This window comes from Phyllobates terribilis, unplaced genomic scaffold (genome assembly GCF_046119375.1).
Source record: "Phyllobates terribilis strain yellow unplaced genomic scaffold, ASM4611937v1 Scaffold_11__3_contigs__length_659146591, whole genome shotgun sequence".
NCBI classification, from domain to species: Eukaryota; Metazoa; Chordata; class Amphibia; order Anura; family Dendrobatidae; genus Phyllobates; species Phyllobates terribilis.
Genome location: NW_027362771.1, coordinates 341,541,642 through 341,560,159, shown reverse-complemented (window position 1 = coordinate 341,560,159; position 18,518 = coordinate 341,541,642). Strand labels below are relative to the sequence as shown.

The window sequence follows — 18,518 nt, the reverse complement described above, 5'->3', positions numbered from 1 at the left end:
CTCTAGGAATCTGCGGTTGAGGATTCCTTCTAAGAAATTGGGTCCCAAGTTTGTAGGGCCCTTTAAGGTGCTTCAGGTTGTCAACCAATCTGCTGTTAGGTTGGAGGTTCCTACCTCCTGGAGAATTAATCCGGTCTTTCATGTCTCTCTGTTAAAAAAAGCTGTTGTGTCGGATGGTGACGCCTCTGCCTCTGTTCCTCCGGTGGTGGAGGACGGGGAATATGAAATTTCTCGCATCCTTGACTCTAGACGGTATAGAGGTAGTTTGCAGTATCTTGTGGCCTGGAAAGGTTTCAGACCCGAGGATAACTCTTGGGTGAGGTCAGATGATGTTTCCGCGTCCAGACTTATCAGAGCGTTTCACAGGAGATTTCCTGATAAGCCTGGTCCTAGGGGATCCGGAGGATCCTCTTAGAAGGGGGGGTACTGTTAGAACCTTGCTGTTAGGTTTTTTTTCCTTTGCTGGTCACATGACCTTGTTGGCCTATTTAGTCCTGCTCCGCCCTTCTGGCTTTGCTGGACTTCATTGTATATCTACTTTCTAGCTAGCCTGTGCTCTGTATCTAACTCTGTTAGTTTGCTTGGTCTACGGACCTCTATGTTCTATCTATTTTGTTTGTTCGTCTGTCTGCTACTATTTCTGTTAGGAGGTGTCCCATATTCCTCCCAGTCCTTAGTACTTGTAGGGATTCCCTCCCCACATCTATAGGTCTTCGTACAGACTAGATTAGGACTTTAGCAGGTCTGATCGCAGGATCAGGTTCCCTGTTACATCGTAGGGATTCAGCTGAGTCTCATAGTAGGGACAGATCTCCTCTCTTTCCTTAGCTTTGGTAGCAGAACATAACAGCATCCATCACAGCCTCTGTTTCATGTATAAAATAGGCGTTTTTCCCTTCATATGCTGTAAACAGAGTGAAAAAAAAGTTGAGGTGAAAAGTCCCTGCTATCACACTGTTTAGGTTTAGGATCTTTACTCGCACAATATGAAATATTTCGGGGAAAAATGTTTCCATTCGATTGTGACTTTGGTTGCATATGGTCTAAATCAGAAACCAAAGCTGAACATTTTTTGTCTTTTATTAATCCTGGTGAACAGTGAGTTACAAAGAAGAGAACCCGTTTCTAAGCACATACCACCACGTTATATGGCCTCCGTTTATTGTGTACACTGGGAAAAACTCACAATGTACTGTATATTTTAAATGAAGGCTATGACAGATGTTAGGTCAGGGCATCCGTCAGGCACACACATGCACGCTAAACAAAGGGCAAAAATATGGTGAGTACATAGCCATAGTTGAATGCACATTTATAGCATTAACATAAAGAGAAAATAATTTATCTTGTAGAACATTATTTAGTCCAATGATAGTATACTGAAAACTTTTAAGTGCATTAGTTTGCTCTGAATTGACACGATCATCTTTCTGTATCAATTATTTGTGTCTCAATCCTATTTCCTGGATACATGTGCTGCATTGTGCATTTTCTAATTTACAAATCTTGTAGAATGTCAGGACTGTAAAGAAATATAATTTATATATATATGTAATATATTAAAATTAATATAAAACATTTTATTATAGCTGTTGTGCTCTCATATATGTTCCAACATTCTAGATAACATTCACTGGCCAAATGGTACATTCAAAAAATTTCCACATCAACATGTAAATGTTAAAAATAACTTATTTAGTTCTTGTAATGAATAGAATGATGTCAACAGGTACAGGACCACTTAGTAGGCTATAACATTACATTGGTAAAGTTGTATCCGTCGAATGTTCCTTGCCCTTGCCCCCAACCCATGATTTATGTCTCTTAGTGAACATTACAACTCCATTAACAATTTGTGAAACCAAACTTTAAAATTACTCAGAGCACTTGAAGTAGCGGAGGCAGATTATCATTAATGGCCCCATTGTCCTACACAAGGACATTCAATGTCCAAGTTGCTGTGTTCTTGCTTTGGAGCTGTTTTTGGCATCATCCGTTTGTTTCCATAATCTTGTAATGTTCCTGAGTTCTCAAGTGCTGCCAACTTTATGGACGCCGTGCTGAATTCATTGCTTTTTATCATTGTCTGTGGGTATCTGTGGACAAATAAAGTTGGAGCAGGGGCATAGGTATTAATCATCAGGCCTATAGCAAGAGACCGTATTGGATTCCTCTCCCAGGAAAAAAAATTGGTGGCGTAAGCAGGGACATAGACACAAAGGTACAGTTACAGAAGGGCATACCTACCAACTTTTAAACACAGGGAAAAGGACATGTACTGTCACACTTTTACAAAAATTGTGCCCCTATAGGAGCCCCTTAGTGTTCTCATCCACTACAATACCCCTTTCATGGCCCTCATACAGTATGATGCCCCCAACAAACAGTATTGTACCACATGGTGAATTCCCAATTTTTCAACAAAGAAATTCCCACACATACAGTATGACGACCCCACAGCAAACCTGCACAGTATGATGCCCCGCAGTGGACAGTTTTATGCCCAGGAAGCCCTACACAAAGTATGATGATTTCACAGCTCCCTACACTGTATGATGCCCCCACAGCATTCCTAACAATATGACTCTACAGCTCCTCATACAGTGTGGTGCCATCACAATCCCCCACAAAGTATGATACCCTAAAGCCCCAAAACAGCATCATGGATACCACAACTCCCCCATAAAGTATTATGCCACCCCAGTCCCATACAGTATCATGGCCCCCACAAGAGTCGCCCCCCCCTTCACAGTTTAATGTCCACAGTGTCCTCCACAAGTAATGACTTACGAAATAATAAAAAAAAAATCAATTAAAACCATTTCCCCAGTGCACTGCTCTCTGTAGAGTGGGGATTGAGCCTCCGCACAGCAGGCAAGATCTAGGAACATCATTGCGCCTGCTGCACTGAGACACAGGTTGAATGTGGAGCTGGGAGCTGACGGCACATAACATTGAATTTGAAATGCCAGGCATGGTCTGCTGCTATGGCTGGTATGCCACCAGGCAGTAATGAAAATCATTTTGCTCTAAACTTTCATTGTTTAGTTATGTTGAACAAAGGGAAATAAATATTGACTACAAATGTGGATGAGACTAGAGCTTACAACTTATAACATGGTGCAAAACTTTGTCAGTGGCTGGGTCTAATAGTTATGATTTCAAGGTTCTGCAGAATATGTTCTATTGAGTGATGAGAGGTTATTAGATGTTTTATTAATGTTATGTTCTGCAACTTAGAACTAAGGAATAGGAGGGAAAAGCTGTCCCTACAATAAGACTCAGCTTTACCCTACGCTGGGGTGGGTGCCCTATTCCTTATGAATAGCCCTACCGAAACTCCTGCACTGAACTCAAACGAAGCCTTAATTAACCTTGAGGCCGAGACGTCCTTGGCCTTCACCCAGGAATTATCCTTGGGGCCGAAACCTCTCCAGGACACAAGATACTGTAATCTTCCTCTATGCCACCTGGAATCCAAAATGCGAGAAATCTCAAATTCACCGTCCTCATCAACAGGAGGAACAGTAGGCTTTGCCTGCTCATCAGTCGTGTGCGCCTTCTTAAGTAACGACACATGAAACACAGAATTAATCCTCCAGGACGAGGGAATGCCCAACCTCACAGCTGACGAGTTGACAATCTGAACCACTTTGAAAGGACCCACAATTTTAGGCCCCAGTTTTTTAGAAAGAATTTTCAAACGAAGATTCCTAGAGGACAACCAAATCATATTCCCAACAGCAAACAAGGACTCCTTTCTTTTCTTGTCAAAATACCTTTTTGATCTCCTGTTAGCCTCTTTAAGGTTCAGGCGTACACTGGTCCAAACCCTCTCCAAATCACCAGAAAAATTGTCCTCCTCCGGTACAGCAGCCCCAACTTTGGAAAATGGACCAAAAGATTGATACCTGCCAGTACAGCAAAAAAAAGGAGAACAACCAGCCGAGGAAGAAGTATGATTATTAAGGGCAAACTCCGCAAGTGGTAGAAATTCTGACCACATTTCCTGATTGTCTGCCACAAAACATCTCAAAAACTGCTCGTCATCCTGGTTCTTCCTTTAAGTCTGTCCATTGGACTCTGGATGATACCCCGACGAGAATGACAAATGAATTTTCAATCGGTCACAAAAAGCACTCCAAAAGCGAGCTACAAACTGTGTTCCTCTATCGGAAACAATGTCTGTGGGAACACCATGGAGCCTGACAATCTCCTTCACAAAAGCCTTAGCAAGAGTCTTGGCGCAAGGTAACTTGTTGAACGGAACTAGATGACACATTTTACTAAACCGGTCCACAACAACCCAGATGACAGAAAAACCTTCCGATAAAGGCAGATCAGTGATAAAATCCATGGCAAGGTGCATCCATGGCATACTAGGAACTTCCAAGGGGCATAGCAACCCCGCAGCCAGAGCGTGAGAGGCCTTTGACCTAGTGCACACACAACACTGACGCACCCACTTGATGACTTCCCTTTGCCACCCTGGTCACCAGAAACTCCGACCAATTGACTTCCTAGTTTCCGAAATCCCTGGGTGACCCGCCAACCGAGACTCATGACATTCAACAAACAACGCTCTCCTCAAGGCTCTAGGCACAAACAATTTACCACACGGAGTGTTAGTTGGTGCTGCACTCTTAGCTCCTAGGATGCTATTCTCCAACTCAGAATCCAATGCGGCCACCACCAGCCCTCTCTGCAAAATACACTACTCCTTCTCAGCATTCACCGCTGGAGTTCACTACCAGAAGATGTAGGTCTGAGCCGAAAATACAACAAACAAGCATTTTTAAATTTAAAAAAATCCTGTCGTTTCCCCGAGAAACACTCAGGTAATCCTACCTTAGGTTCTTCATAGCGTTCTGCAGGGTATTTATTCACGTACTGCTGAAGATTGGCAACCTGGAGAGTCAGCCCTTGCAAGCGTTGAGCAAGCTCCTGGATGGTACACATACTGAAGAAAATCCAGGGAGAGGAGAGGAGGAGAAAAAAAACAAAAAAAAAACAAACCTTTTTTTTTAAACGCGGCTGGACATACTGTTATGTTCTGTAACTTAGAACTAAGGAATAGGAGGAAAAAGCTGTCCCTGCACTGAGACTCAGCTTTACCCTACGCTGGGGTGGGTGCCCTATTCCTTATGAATAGCCCCACCGAAACTCCTGCACTGAACTCAAACGAAGACCTGTAGGAAAGGGAAAGGGGACCCTAAAAGATCTAAGGACTGGAAGCAAAAGCTGGAGACTTCCTAACAGAAAAGTTAGTTGCAGAAACGAAAATTAAAGGAAACAAAACTGGTGGAACAAGAAGTCCCAGGATAACAATAGTCCAAAGCAAGAAGAACTAAACCAGGCCACTTAGCCAGAGCATGAGCGTTACAACACTGATGTCCAGCAGGGAATGGGGGCCAGGTGCTGGGTAATAAAGAGTGCAGAGATCACGTGACCAAGAAACCCAGCACCAGAGGAAAAGACTAGAAGCCAGCAAACCAAAACAAGATGGCCGATAGTAAAACAACATAGATTCTAACAATACTTTGAGCCCATGCAATTATAGTCTGTTATGATGCAACATTTCTTTTTTAACACTAAGAAAATAAGAAAAAAACTCACTGGACACCTCCTCCTGGCTGCAACACCCCTGGACCAATATATTTACTCATTTAGACATTCAGTGCAGACCACAATATTGGATAAACAGAGAAAGGAAACCACTATAAGTTCATGCTCAAAACCTATAACTCTGCCCTTCATCTGGCTAAACAATCCTACTTGACCACCCACATCACTTCACTAGCTAACAATCCAAAACGAGTTTTTGAAACCTTACCCTCCTTCCTGAGCCCTAAAGCACAGGCCCCCATTACCAACCTCAGCAATGAGGATCTGGCCACTTATTTCCTAGAAAAAATGAACCACATCCATCGGGACATCTCAGCCCAATCTCCTCAGTGCCTGGATCCCCTTCCCTGTCGCACTTCAAGCTCACTTGCCATCTTTGAGCCTGTTACAGAAGAAGTTACCCAACTCTCCACCTCGGGGCCCCGGTGCAGCTGCACTGGCTGCAACGGCGGTATGTCCGCCCCTGTCTTAATTGTAGTTTATGAGCGGTCTGAATCATTAAGCAGTAAGCAAAAAGCCCATGATATATTGTAGATGGCTATGTGCCATTGTAAGCTTGCGATCAGGGCCCTCAGTCCTCCTGTAACTGTTGAAATGTGTTACATTGTATTGCTTTTATTGTCTGTACATATCCCTAATTAATTGTAAAGTGCTGCGGAATATGTTGGTGCTATATAAATTAAAATGATTATATTATTATGCATGATCTCTTACTCTTTAGTGTCTATTCACACAGGTTTTTTTATGAGGATTTACAAGCAGATTTTACTGCAAATCCATAAAAAAAGGCTTCAAATACTCTTTGAATAAGCTTCCTATTAGTTTTACTGCAAATTGTTCAAAATAATGTGAAAAAAACTGTACTGTGTGCACTAAAGGAGCTTTTCCATTAAAATCAGTCAGAAAGTTATTCAAAGAGTTTTGACCCAGTTTTTGATGTGGATTTAGGAGCAGAATGTATTTCTAAATCCTTATAAAAAAAACTCAGCGTGAGCATACCATTAGAGTGCTGATTTTTGGATGTAAGAGTTCTGTAAGTAGACATTTATGGTATATACATTTGATATGCCACACTTGTCACAAAAGGTAATTCTTCTTTCATTTTTAGCCCAGTCCCCGGATTAGTTCAGTATGCCTATATGGCCTTTGGACCAGAAAAGGTTGTGCACCCTTGATCTAAAGGGTTAAATACCTGTGATTGTACTTATATGCAATTTTTACAATTATAGTGCGAGCTAAGCTCTCAGTTTTAGCTGGACTACTGCAATGCTGGCATAAGGCGCAGTTCCTCTGCCTGTGCCATTCAGGTGACATAACTGTATCTCCAAGTGTTGGAAGTTAGGCCTCGCCACGTCATACGAGTTACATTTTAGTATGAAAAGGGTAATTAATAATAAAAGTAACAATAATGAGAGCGACAAATTTGAAGTGGAATGAAAATTTTGTATTCAATTATGAGACAATTTACAACTCATGCTAAAATTTCTTGTTACTTAAAAGTTTTTGTGGACCCTTAAAAGCTTCATCCCCTTACCAAAACCTTTTTATTGTCTAATTAAAGGCGTTGTCCACTATTAGGACAACCCATTCTCAATCTGAATGTTTGCCCCCGTTAAATTAAAAACACCTATACTCAGTTCCTGCGGTGTCAGCACTTACATTCCCAGTGCTCTCGTGCGGTTGTTATGGCACATGGGCCCTATCAGCTGGCGTCACTATCTATGCTTTCGGACGTATAAGTAATTAAGCGGAAGTCAGAGCTGCGACCGCCCCCTTACTTCCTCTTGATTACTTATACGTCCGAAGGCAGAGATAGTGACGCCAGCACTGATTGGATGCAGGGCTCACATGTCATAACAACTTCACGTAAAGCATGGGAACGCGAGTGATGACACCACTGGAAAGGCGACAGTATGGGAGATGAGTATAGGTGTTTTTATTTTAATGGGGGCAAAAATTCAGATTCTGAAGGGCTTGTCCAAGTAGTGGACAACCCCTTTAATAGAAATATTAACAAGATAACTGTAAGACTTTAGGTGGACTGATGTATTAGATAATACTTTACTATTTTTATCCATGATCATCTACATTTTGCCATAAAAACATACTGAAACCTCTCAAAAGGACCACTTAAGAATATCTCACAATGAATTAAAAAAGTTGTCCACTACTTTTTTGAATTTCCCCAATGCATTTAGCATGTGGCCATAAGTTTTTTTGTAAATACCTTTAGTTGTATGTATTGCCTGTGAGCGACGCTATCACTGGCCGCTCACAGGCATCACGTGACCCCCGGCTGCAACTAAAGGTATTTACAAAAAAACTTATGGCCACATGCTAAATGCATTGGGGCAATTCAAAAAAGTGGTAGATAACTCCTTTAATCCTCTTCAATGAGAGGACCACCTCTCTAAACCATCTCTGCAATTTTGTTCAATTACGTTACACTGCACGTCTTATAGAAATTATGTCTCCATTTCCAACCATAAAATGTGTAGTACTTGTACCATAATATTAGATTTTGCCAATAAGGATTTTTCTGACTATTCTTTTCTCCTTTTTTCCCAGGTCTGTCTATAACCAAGAAGACTCATACATGTAAGTAATAGCAAAAACATTGTAAAGTGTTGCTGAAAATGTTGGCGCCATAGAGATAAAAATATTATTATTATTATTATTATTATTAAAAACATCTTAGATACGATCACAAACCATTATAATATACATTTTTGACTAATATATCATGGATCAAAGGTTTGTCAAAACATGGACCAATTATTTATGTAAATAAGTTTGAAATGAAATTAGTTTGTACAGTAGTTTTTGTAGGAAATCCTTTGGGTCATGGGGCGTGGAAAGAACTAGCTATCAAATGCGCATGTAAAAATGTTACTATTTGTGTACATCTATTGCATCTATGAAAAATATGAAGGACTTATGCTGTTCATATATTGTAATATACTGTAAGATAAAGGAATATAGGAATAAAAAATGGCAAAGACCTGATAACCACAAGAACCCATTCTCTACCTACTCCTTTACATTTTTATCTAATCTCAGAAATCCCTGTTAAAATATGAGATACACACATGGACATTTTTGGTACTCTTCTGTTAAAGTAAGAAAAACCCACAGTGGTCACTGAAATAACTTAAACTGACACAAGTAATTTTCAATTTAAATTCACTGAATATCAACTAATGAAAATCAAACATTGTTTCAGAATTGTTGCTCAACAGAAAATTAAAAAAAAAAAAAACTATTGAAAATGGCCTAGACAAAATGATGCTACCCTTAACTTAATTTTTTGTTGCACAACCTTTTAAGGTAATGACTGCAAGCAAACGATTTCTATAGTTCTCAATGAGGCTTCTGCACCTGTACGCAAGTATTTTAGCCCACTCCTTCTGAGCAAACTGCTCCAGCTGTCTCAGGTGTGAAGAGTGACTTCTCCAGACTGCAGGTTTCAGCTCCTTCGACAGATTTTCAATAGGATTCAGCTCAGAGCTAATAGAAGGCCACTTCTAAATAGTCCAATGCTTTTCTTGGATGCTTTAGCTGTTTGTTTTTCCTATTGGAGGACCCATGACTTGTGACTCAGACCAAGTTTTCTGACACTGGGTAGCATATTTCGCTGCAGAATGCTTTGACAGTCTTGAGATTTCATTGTACGTTGATTCGGATTCAAGACACCCTGTGCCAGATGGAGCAAAGCAGCCCCAAAACATAACCGACCCTCCTCCATCTTGTATACTTCATACTTGCGGCTGTAAACATAGAGCTGATGTGACTTGCCAAAAAGCTCCATTTTTATCTAATCTGTCCAAAGCACATTCTCCCAGAAGGTTTGTGGCTTGTCAATATGCATTTTGGTGAATTCCAATCTCGCCTTTTCATGATTTGCTTTCATTAGTGGTTTCCTCCTCCATGGCCTCCCATGAAGTCCATTTTGGACAAGACAGCGACAGATGGTGCAATCTGACACTGATGGATCTTGACCTTGGAGTTTACCTATAATCTCTCTTTGGAAGTTATTCTGAGCTCTTTGGTTAGCATTCATATTATGCATACCTCATCTTGTCATCAATTTTGCTCTTGCGGCCACGTCCAAGGAGGTTGGCTACAGTCCCATAGATCTTAAAATTCTGAATAATATGTGTAATTGTAGAAACATGAGGATCAAACTGTTTGGAGATGGCTTTATAGTCTTTACCTTTAACATATTTGTCCATTATTTTCTTTTTTAATCTCCTGACACAATTCTTTCCTTAGCTTTCTTTGGTCCATGTTCAGTGTGGTACACATCATCATGATACCAAACAGCACAATGACTACTTTTCATCCTTTAAATAGGCAGACTGATTACAAGCTTTTAAATACCTGTGATGCTAATTACAGGGCTCATCTTATCTTAACATGTCCCCATTGTCAAATTGTTTTTAATCTTTTTTAGGGGTACCATTATTTTTTGGGGGGCCATTTTCATTTGTTTTGTTTTGTGTTGAACCACAATTCAAAACCAATGTCTAATTTTCATTAGTTGATATTCAATAAATGAAAATTAAAAATTACTTTTGTCAGTTTCAAATTATTTCAATGACGATTGTGGATTTTTCTTACTTTAACAGAAGTGTACCAACAGTTTTGTCCATGTGTGTATTTGGTTTAATCCTTGAGTGAGTAGAGCAATATGAATATCTTGACAAATGTAAATGATTTCTAACACTGGGATTGTAAACTGTGCCCATATTTACCAACATCGTAAAGCCCCTGAAAATGAATGTCCATGGTTGAAGGCCAATATACATTCCCTGACAGAAGTTATGTCGCTTATCCATGTTATGTAAATAAAAGCTTATAACCTGACGTTAAATTCATCCATGGGTTTTATAAATTACTCTTTCGAAAGCTGAAACCCTCCCAAATTTGGTTTAGGTTAAGAAAATAAATTGGCATCAGTGCTGAAATATTGATCATTTAATGAACACAGAATGGTCAGATTTTGGCAAGACAAAAGTTTTGTCGCCCACAGAAAGTAATGTGATATTCAAACAAATAATTATCTTAAAATACAAATATATGTTGCATAACATTGGTGAATGATGTTCTGGTGCTATTAGAGTCATATTTAATATTTTGTGTGACTTCCATGAGCTTGAAGGACTGCATCCATGCGGTTCAACAATGATTCATACAATTTATTAATGAAGTCATCAGGAATAGCAAAGAATGCAGTCTTACATGCCTCCCAGAGTTCATCTAGATTCTTTGGTTTTGTCTTCCAAGTTTCATCTTTCATCCTACCCCAAACATACTCAATGATATTCATGTCTGGTGACTGGGCTGGCCAATCCTTGAGCACTTTGATCTTTTTTGCCTGGAGGAATTTTGTTGTAGAGATGGATGTATGAGATGGAGCACCATCCTGCTGCAGAATTTGACCACTTTTATGATTTGGAATGTAAGAGGTAGCTAATACTTCTTGATATTTTAGGCTATTGATATTGCCTTCCTCCTTGCAAATGTTTCGCACACCCCCATACTGAATGTAACCCCAGACCATGATCTTTCCACCACCAAATTTAACTGTTTTCTGGTATTTTGGATCCATACGGGCTCCAGTAGCTCACCTGCAGTATTTGCGACGACTGTGGTGTAATCCTACTGAAGATTCATCAGAGAAATCCACCTTCTGCCACTTTTCCAGCGTCCATCTGTTTAGCAGGCTGTGGGACTTTGCAAATGCCACACGGTTTTTTATTTGCCTTTTGTTTAGTGCTGGCTTCTGGGCACTGATTCAACCATGGAGGCTATTTCGAGACAGAATCCTACAAACTGTTCTAGTTGACACAGGGACTTGAGGTGACCAGGCCTGTTGGAGCTCTGTTGCAGTGGAAGAGGGGCTTGCTTTGGATTATCTAACCAACAAACATTCCTCCTGAGCGGTTGTCTTGCGGGGGTCTGCCAGACCTGGACTTGTCAAACACATCTCCAGTCTCTTCAAATCTTTTTTTAATTCTTTGTACTTGACACTGAATCACATTAAAGGTGCCAGCCACCTCTGCAGTGGATCTAGTCTTCAGCCTCTTGATAATCAAGGCTTTGGTCGCAGGGTGGATTTTTGGCAGTTCAAGTGAAGGTCTGGGGTGCTGCGTTTCTTTTTATACACACCCACTAATTAATCTATCATTTACTGAGCACTGGTGAGGATGTAAACTAGGATTGGGTGCATTATATGACCAGGCAACAAAACTTTTGTCTTGCCAAAATCTGGCCATTCTGTGTTCATTAAATGATCAATATTTCAGCATTGATGTCAATTTATTTTCTTAACCGAAACCAAATTTGGGAAGGTTTCAGCTTTCAAAAGAGTAATTTATAAAACCAATGGATGAATTTAATGTCAGGTTATAAGCTTTTATTTACATAACATGGATAAGCGACATAACTTCTGTCAGGGAGTGTAAAGAAACATACTACACTGTACTCACCTTCCCAAGGTCCATCAGCGAGTCTCCGGTGCGGGTTCCGGTGTCTGGCATTAGCTGCAGTGCTGAGATCACATCAACAGCGCACCACTTATCAGTGTGCTTAGTGCCTCTGAAGGGGTTAATCCTTCTACACTGGCAGAGCCACTGAGCTCACTGATTGGCTGCTGCGCTGTCAATGTGATGTCAGCACAGCAGGCAATGCTAGATATCGGGAGCATGAGCAGACACTTGCCAGTGGACCAGGGGAAGGTGAGTACAGTGTAGTTTGCTTCTTTATAATAATTTTCAGCCAGGGACATTCATTTACTGAAAGGGAACAACCCCTTTAAAGAAAATCTGTCATCAGTATTTTGTAACCCAAAATAATAAAACGTATATACAGACGCTTTAATGCTGATTAAATCTCTCCCTTCCTTGTAAAATTAATTTTTGCTGTTTTAGAGAAAAATATAGTTGGAATTGTATGCTAATGAGTTGCAAGTGCAGTGGGATGAGCATTACACTTGCAGCTCTCCAGCCTCCTGTCTCTGACTACTGGTCACTGAATCAGAGTAATAAAATGCATAACGGAATAAATCACTTGTTATTTTATATATTATATATTAATTATTTCTGTCTAGAGGTGTGCACTTTTAACCTTTCAGAAAGTGTTGAAGTGTACGCATATGTTTAGATCGTTGGGGGCAGACTTTCAAAAACCCCAATAATACTGAAAGTGAAACAGTCACAGTGCTAATGTAGAGCTGCAGCCCCTCAACAGTTTCCCCTGCACACCTGAATGGAGCTGTTGCATGTCCTATGCAGAGGTCAACCCCCCCCCCAAACAAAAAGTGGTGGCATATCTTAGAAATATGCCATCTTTTTCTGTTATAGAAAACCCCTTAAAAAGTGCCTTATTGCTTTTCTTCAATGTTTTACCCCACAATCCCATGCTTGTTCAGTTTACAAAATATTTTTAATTAACTGAAGGAAACAAATATTCATATTTTTTCTTTGTTCCTTATTGACTACTTTTTCTTTTTGTCGCTAAAGATAACGGTCCCAAGGGTCTGTGGAAATAAGAATATACAGTACATACATTTTGTAATTGTTTTAATTATTGCTCACTTTATTCACTAGGTAGCCTATTAAGTGTTAACTTCAAACAGTTCTCTCTATCTTCACACATACACACATACAATGCTATATTGATCCATTAGTAACTACAGTAATAATTATTCCTTATTTTTGTTGTTATGATTGCAAAATCGTGACTTACATGATATCCATAGCAAGGTGCAAACTTTCTGACCTTGAGGAATTCCCTTGTGACATGACCTGTCATCCCTGTTATTTCATGTGACAGTATGTTAACACGCATTGTGTAAGAAGTGTTCAGCTTTGACTGCACAGATAAATCACTGTGCGAAGAATTGAAGTGGTTCAACCCCACTACTCACACCTGCAAAATGGGAGGTTGCTTAGGTGTCCATAAATGTCAACTATTTGCTAGTCTAAGGGTGCATATCAGGAACACTCATTTCTCGATAAGTGACCAGTGTAAACAGGCTTATAATTACCAGACAGATAATCAAAACACTTGCTCATCAGGTGAAATGTTTTTTAAGCTTATTTAAAGGGATTCTATCAGCACAGAATGACTATTCAAACCAAGTACAGGTGCTCGGTGCACTCTTGATTTGGCCAAAAATGTAGCTACATCTTCCCACCTACTTGTTTTCCTTCTATCTCCACCTCCCCCTCTTCTTTATTAACTGCTCTGGCTCTATAGAGTCAGAAAAGGGAGGAGGTGGATGGAAAACAAGCAGTTGGGGAGTTGCACTTAAATGTTTGGCCCCGCCATGATGCACCGAGCGCCTGTACTTGGTTTGAATAGGAATTCTGGTCAGAGGACCGTTAAAAGTCAATGGCCCCAATTCATCGAGACCAGCAATTTTGACGCTGGTCTTGAAGAGGGGGTGTGGTGGAGTCAGACACTCCTGAATAATGAATTAGGAGGGTCTGAAAAGGGACGTGCACCTTGCCACAAATCTTACTCCAGTCTCTGACAAGAGTAAGATTTGTGGAGTAAGGAATGCTACAACTCATCATGAATTAGACAAGCTCTGGCATCATGCTTCCATTCCGCTCCAGCACTGCTCATTTTGGAGGAGCTTGGTGAAACTGGCAAGAAAACACCAAAAGTTGCAACATTTGTGTGCATCTCCGAATTGCGTAAAAATGTTGCAACTTTTCAAATCTTATTACACCAGTATTCTGGTATAAAAGCTGTGACAAATCAGGGTTATTGTTCTTTGCAGCACATTGACTTGCTTGAATAGGACATGAGCTGCCAAGAACTTTTGCTTTCTATGTGCACAGAACAATGCATTACCGATTGTTCTGTGTGCATTGGCATGTCTAAACTGGTTATTAGATGATCACTGATCGGCTTGCAAGTAGAAAACGCACCTTAACTTTTGTGAACGTATGTAAAATAAGCCTTGTATTGTATCCTAACCTGTATGGCGCGATATGCTAAAAAACATGAAAAAAGCTGGACCGTCACCTATAGGCTCCTATGTAAAAAAAAAAAAAAAAAAAGATATGTTAATGTATATCTTTTTGCTGGACCGCTTTGATGGTTTAACGTATGAAAAGTATATATGGAGAAAAATTCTAAGGTGCTCATTAGTATCCAGCATCCATCTTGGCTACAAACTCTGCCAGTCCACTATTTACCAAGCCTCCTGATGGACCTGTAGCCTATGGGGGGTAATATGTGAGTAGGGCTCTTCCTGCTTTATCACCACTGGGTTTGGCTATGTGATCCCATTTTTTTTGCGTCACCTCGTCATTGGCTGTTCATGGGTACATTTTGTGTAAGGTTTTAGGGACAGCGAGGAAAAGTCTACGTTGAACGGGGGCAACACAACTTGCATTGCTTCTAGGGTGCCAACCTCCGCGTCAAAGCAGGACCAGACAATAGGGCTGTTAGTGACAAATTATTTTCCTCCCATCAAACCTTTATCCCTCAATAAGTTGTTTATATGTGGGTGTATATCTCATTTTTTAAAATACACCACTGTCTTGTGTGAATATGTTGTTCGTTTTCCTTTTTAATGCATATTTAATAAAATTTAAAATTTGTGTTTTATCCTTAATGAAGGGAATTTTTTTGATACTAGTGTGGACCGCTTTGATGACAGATTGACGTAGATGTTGCTGTGATGGTACTACAATAAAGGGGCTTTAGTGTCCATGGATGTAACCCTTGATGCTGCTGCATTGATAGTCTTTCCTAAAGATGTACCGTAGTTGTAATTTGGCTCGGCCAGAGAACTTTCACACACTCAGAGTGGGAAGATGTGAGATGTAATGTGTAGTAGATTTACCGTCACTTTTAGCTGGAAATTATGCACTCACATTATAATAGATAAATATTCATTCATACAGTTTTTCTAATTGATAGTTTTTTCATTTACTATCAAATTACTCTATTTGGGCAGCGAGCTCTTCCTTCCTGTTCTTGCCATTTTGGCCTTTCACTGGTATTCTAGATTAGGTATTTCTAGACAGGCTGGGTAATAATTCCCTGCCCGTGTAATTTCAGCTCACATGGAGTGTGGCTAATAGCAAGCAGAAATAATCAGATCCCTCCAGAGTACTTTCTGAATCTAAGCTTCGTACTTCCATCCCCCCTGAGGCCCAGGAAAATAGCAGTGGAGGTCCCAAAAGTATTGCTTCATAAATGTCTTAACTGGGCAGCCTTGGGATCCCTCACGGAGCTTTTTCCAACTGCCAAATTACTTTCCCTTTCTCTCAGCGGCTTTAAAAAGGCTTATTAAAAATGATTCTATAATAAAGCTGCGAGTTCTCCCTTGGTTGTCCTTGAGAAGGAAGTGCGAAATCTTGCAAGCGGCTGTGCCAATTTGAGGGGATTCTTAATTCTTCAGGCAACACAAAGGTTAAAAAGAAATGGCATTTTCTCTGATAATTGGGGTAACCTCACCTCTGATTCAGTGCTAGAGTCCAGGTAAATTTCAGATGTATGCAGAAGAAGAAACAGTTTTGGTTCTATACCCTGTACAGTAACACCCCAGCCATGACTTCAGTACTCACTACCAATATTTAGAAATAAGATAGGGTAGCTTGCAAGGAATCTATCGGTTATTGAACTGTATTCATGAACATTAACATCTGTGAAAGATGGCTTGTAACATAAGATGCGGTAAAGAATTAGTAAATTATAATTAGATACAACCGCCAACCGGTAAACTTTTACCAATTGGCGGTCGCTTAAATAAATGCTTGTTTATACAGGCTGACCAAAGTAAAAGATGCACACTGAGTGATCTATACTAGATTGCTTAGTGCGCCTAGACTGCCATAGTATTCGGCAGTGGGAGTCCTGTTTACACGGGACGATGCACCACCAGAATGATGATTTTTGCGCTGTGCAAAAGATCATTTCACCCGAAGCATTTTGGTCATTCATTTGATGATCAGCAGCCTGTTTAAACATCAGTATAATCATGAAACTAGCATTTTTAACAATGCTCATTCATTATTATCTTGCAGGGCAAATGCAGCTTCAGTCCTGCACAACATCTGAATTTAAGGTTTCCGCTGACTTGGACTGTGTGCTGAATGCCACCTAAATTATTAAGAGATTCTATGCCTTATTCAACATACCACTCACAGGACAGTAAATATTTTCAAAGTGTAGAGGTATTGTTTTAAATTAAATGTATTGGTCACAAAAGATAACGTGTTTCAAGGCATAAAGCCTCTTCATCAAGCAGAGTGGGACATACGAACAAAAGGAAAAAATAGTGATCACATCAGCTCACCAGATCCAGTAACTGAATAATTTTTGTAGGGCGCGGTTGTCACGCAAGGTGTGGGAAAGACTAAGTGCAACACGAAGGGAAGAGGGGGAGGAAGCCCAAACACTAGGGAAAGTGGGGGGTGGAGACCCCTAGGCAGATCTAACATTACCCTGCCTACCCTACCGTCTCTATATAGATTCCACACCTATCCCCGAGTAGTACCCTAAACCCTGGATGTCCCAGGAGCTTGGCCCTAGATAGGGAAGGGGAGGGGTGAGCACTGGTCACGCCCCACTACAAACTAAAGACAACAAGGTAGACAAACAAAGGGGATAAACTTAGCTTGAGCAGACAGCAGAAGAGAAACACCAACTGTCCTCCAAGGGCACCAGAGAAGAAGCTAGCCGACTGCTAGTGCTCCAAGGCTGCACAAAGGTTCATAGAAGTATCACCGGCGATTCCCTGGAGCAAACTGAGTGTTTTAACTCCCAGGCAAGGGTGTGTCAATCAGCCGCAGGAGGGAGGTCGCCGCTGGGTCCTAAAAGAATAAGGATTAAGAAGGCATCTGTAATGCCAAGCGGAGTGACCTTCTACAGCCAGATCCAGAGCGACTTCTCTATTACACCTGACACATCCGTGACAGCGATGCACAGAAATAAACCATGGGCCAGTTCCCAGACAGGAACAGTAGTGTAAAGGAAAAGATTTTCAGCAACTTCAAAAAAATATATTATAAAAACTTCATTGTATTCAATATGCTCTTAAAATAATACGACTAGAAGCTCTAATGCTCGAAACGCGTAGGCCAAGTCATCCATTTTTAACTCTTTATTTGTATAATTTTAAGAGCATATTGATTAAAATTATGTTTTTATATTATATTTTTTTCAGTTTCCTGAAAATCCTCTATCTAGCTATGACTAAGAGCTGTGCTCGAAAAGCGTAGGCCAAGTGTTTCCATTTTTAACTTTTTATCATTTTAAAAGCATATCGAATAAAATTATGTTTTTATAATATATTTTTTGTGGTTGCTGGAATTCGGCTTCTCTACACTAGAGTGGGTCATACAGCACAGCTTCATCTGCTGTCACTACTAGAAAAGGGTATCACTAGCCCAATATTTTTTCTCCACTTATCTTCAACATTTGGGGGCCATTTGCGTTCACTGAATACCAAGTAATTACTGTGGCACCGTTAGAGATTGCGCTACATGCATGGTTGATTGTTGTGTCTAGTACATAACCAAAACAGGTGGGCAAGATTACACAAAGTCTCCATCCATTCCTGCCTCTGCATACATTGTTGCTGCATACTGTCCTATAAAGCAACATGCCTGTTTTTTCACCTTTTCCAGTGCTTCTCTGAAATATCTACATATCAGCCTTTATATATCTAGTACATAAAGAACAATGTATCTACTGAATCTGCAAAAGAAGAATTGCTGGTACTTTATTATGTTAAAAATGAGAAGCCTAGAACATATTTTCTTAGAACTCTGTGTTGCGTTGTTTCTCTGTTATAACTCTTAGACCTGATGGAACTGGTGTACTTGGTTTGAAAATCTATGTCAGAATGGCTGTATAATTCTGAC

The 18,518-nt window shown here is 40.3% G+C and overlaps 1 protein-coding gene across 1 annotated transcript in view; it reads left to right on the top strand.

Moving 5' to 3' along the window:
- The window catches only part of RORA (RAR related orphan receptor A), a 412,752-nt gene that overhangs the window by 242,176 nt on the left and 152,058 nt on the right, over positions 1-18,518 (top strand). The window contains exon 2 of the mRNA XM_073652806.1: positions 8,194-8,223. Within this exon, the coding sequence (XP_073508907.1) occupies positions 8,194-8,223 (30 nt within the window). The remainder of the gene's footprint in view (positions 1-8,193; positions 8,224-18,518) is intronic.